This window comes from Sturnira hondurensis, unplaced genomic scaffold, assembly GCF_014824575.4.
Source record: "Sturnira hondurensis isolate 20B ecotype Veracruz unplaced genomic scaffold, ASM1482457v3 Scaffold0013541, whole genome shotgun sequence".
NCBI classification, from domain to species: domain Eukaryota; kingdom Metazoa; phylum Chordata; class Mammalia; order Chiroptera; family Phyllostomidae; genus Sturnira; species Sturnira hondurensis.
The window spans coordinates 14,919-18,117 of record NW_028086172.1 but is presented as its reverse complement, the minus strand read 5'-3'; the positions used below and the strand labels follow the sequence as shown (position 1 = coordinate 18,117).

The window sequence follows — 3,199 nt, the reverse complement described above, 5'->3', positions numbered from 1 at the left end:
AATTTTCCTACACCTATGTCCCCCTCAGCCCCTCAAAACACACCCCAATGTTGCAGGTGTCCAACCCACATGCCTCCCTCCACCCAATGCCTCCCCATCTAGCTACCTTGCCCCATCCCTGTGCCTCCTCCACCCTCCCCACACTCCCAGATGCAGCAGGTGTTCACCACATGCCCACAAAGGTGGGGAAAGGACGCCTCCCAGAAAGCAATCAAAAGACAGCTTATTCAACAGCCAGGTGTTTTATTAAGGTGATAGCTTATCATTTACTTCTCACTCACATGGCATACTTCTTGGTCCAGGCTCGGGCCATGGTATCATAGTTGTCCCTATCCATTACATACATTCTGGCAATGGATGGAACTAAGGCATCATCAGGGTTGGGGTCACATAGCATGGAGCTGATGGACAACAGGAGTTTGGATATAGTCAAAGCAGGAGACCACTGGGACTTGAGAATATCCAGACAGATATAACCCCGCCGGTTGATATTGGGGTGGTAGATCGGGGTGGTGAAGTAAATCTGCGGGGGCCTGAAGGGGTAATTGCCTGGGAATTGTATGCTTAGGCAGAACACCCCTCCCTCATAGGGGCTGTCAGCGGGACCCATGATGGCCCCCTTCCATTTGAACAGGTCGTTCTCCACAGGCCCCGCGGAACACATGGGTGGGGGGTCATTGGTGATGTCCTTCAGTTCCTTCTGCAGTCGTCTCAGAGCCCTGGATGGGTCCAAGGGAGCGGGGATGGTTTGGATATCCTGATAAAAACAATGGGAGACCGCAGGTTAGGGGGAGTCATGGGTTAGGGTGGGCATCACTTACGGGGGCCAAGGTTAAAGGGGCAGCCACCCCCAGGTCTGTGTGTGGGTAAGAAGGCTGGAGTCAGGCTGTGGGGTGCTGGGGGGTGTGGGGCACAGGGATGGTGGAGGGAGGGGGTCAGGAAGGGAGAGTTGGGGACTTGGCTGGACCTTAGGGGTCACTGCTCACCTGTGTGTCACTGGTCTCTGGCTCCTCCATCATTAGCTCCTCTACTGTGGGCTCCACCTGTCTCCTGTCCTCACGTAGAGCCTCTGCCGCACAGAGCCTGAGTTCCCAAGGCTTCACTGCCCTTAGACACTGCTGCCCTGTGATAGGAACGATAGCTCCCGTGGGCCCCATGCTTCAGCCGTTGACCCTGTGGTAGACACTAGATGCCTTGGGCAGGAGGGGATATGCTCTGTGACATCACAGGGGCCAGCTGATGACGCCAGCAAGTCAGTGGGGATGGGGCCAGGGGAGACGGGGGCGCTGAATGAGATGGAATAGAGGGTGGAAGGGAACATAGAGGGAAATGGGGGGTGGAAGACAATGGAGAGGAGTGGATGGGAATAGAGGAGATGCAGGAAAATGGGGGGTGGAGAGTGGGAGGGACCATGGAGGGGAATGGGGAGTGCCAGGGGCCATAAAGTGGAATGCAGGGCTCTGGTGGGGCAGGAGGGTCCATGGAGGGGAATTGGGGTGGATAACAATGGAGGGGAGTGGAAGGAAATGAAGGGGTTGGAGGGGCACGGGTGCCCTGCCCTGGTTAGTTGGGTCTCAGGCACTCCCCCGCTGAGAGTCACCCAAATGCAGAGAAGCCATTGGTTCCATGAATTCCCATACCCCTCACTCACCCAGACTCACCTCTGTGAATGGTTCCCCTCCTGGCTTTGTGCTAATCTCTCTCCCTGCCATTCTCGCTCCTGAGCTTGCTCTCCCTCTCTTTTCTATGGACACAGATGCCCTGGAGAGTGAGCCTAACACGTCTGCACCCTTTACTCCCTGATGAGGTCTGTGCGCTTCCTGAGAGAGAAAATCTCCTACATATTCAACTTCAGTCCATGTAACAGCGATACCATACTTTCCCACCTTCTAACATAACTTTTCATAACATTTTGGTAAGTTTACTTTTTATGAAGAATTAAAGCCTTCAAAGAGCCAGTCTGCAGCTAGAACTAGTTTCATTTTTCAGTAACTGACAGGGGAAGCAGGAGAAAGGGAGGAAGAAAACCAGTCACCCCCGAGGATATCTGGGCACTGTGGGTATGTTTCTTCATAACCACAATCATTTGGGCAAGTAGTGGTCCCCGTAACAAGCGCAACTGCAGAATCATGTCTTTCACTCACGAGAACGTCTGATAAAGGTGCTCATTCACATGCAGCCCTCTTCGCTGGCTTGTATGTGTGGCCATGGACAGCCAAACAAGCACCATTGGCATAGCTTGGGCTGTAACCCATACCAATTCTTTTGCAGGAAATAAGCAATAATTTAATAAGGCCTTCTTAAATTCTGGCAAGAAATCACATTAGAGGAAGTAGGCCACAGTTTCATTTATGATATACCAGACATTCTTCAAGGATGGAAATTCCCTACTATCCAGCTAGTTATCTAACACCCCTGTCAGCCCAGGTGGGGAGGCAAGGTCCCTGTCTGCCAGGACTTTAAAGGGGGGCAACTAGATGGCTGAATGGGTCCTGCAGTAGCGTGTCATAAAATGCTCATTCATGGAAAGAAACGTGCCCACATCTCTTGTGTTACACAGTAGCAAACATGGACCGATGTGTAGGCTTGTGAACAGTGAAACTGCCCTTGTTACTGCGGTATCAAATTTGAAAATCTTTGTCTAAAACAGCAGAACATTTGTAAGAAAACTGGAAAAGAGATCAAACCTGGCAACTGAATAGGTGGAAACTTCACAAGTGCTGGCGAAGGAGTGGAGACCAAGGAAGCTTCTTCACTGTTGGTGCAGCCACTGTGGAAAGCAGGATAGTGTTTCCTCGAAAAATTAAAAATGGAACTGTGTTAGGACCCAGTGATTCCACTTCTGGGAATTTATCCAAAGAAAACTGAAATACTGAATCAAAAGAATATGTGCACCCTTTTGTTCACTGCAGAGCTATTTATAATAGCCAAGATATGGAAGCAGCCCATGTGTCCGTCAGTAGATGAGTGGGTAAACAACTATGCGACATTTACACAGTAGAATAATACTCAGCTGTAAAAAAGAAAATGAATTTACCCTTTGCAATAGTGTGGCTAGACATGGAGAGCACTATGCTCAATGAGATAAGCCAGTCAGATAAAGATGAATACCATATGATTTCAGTCATATGAGGAATCTAATGAACAAAATGAACTAACAAGGAAAATGGGGACAGCCTCATAGATGGAGAGCGGGATG

General features: G+C 50.1%; 1 protein-coding gene across 1 annotated transcript; it reads right to left on the bottom strand.

The window, feature by feature from the left end:
* Positions 1-277: 277 nt before the first annotated feature.
* Positions 278-679, bottom strand: LOC118997968 (ubiquitin-conjugating enzyme E2-17 kDa-like). The gene has a single exon (XM_037061870.1). It carries the CDS (start codon positions 662-664, stop codon positions 278-280), a length of 387 nt encoding a protein of 128 aa, XP_036917765.1. The 5' UTR covers positions 665-679.
* Positions 680-3,199: the final 2,520 nt, after the last annotated feature.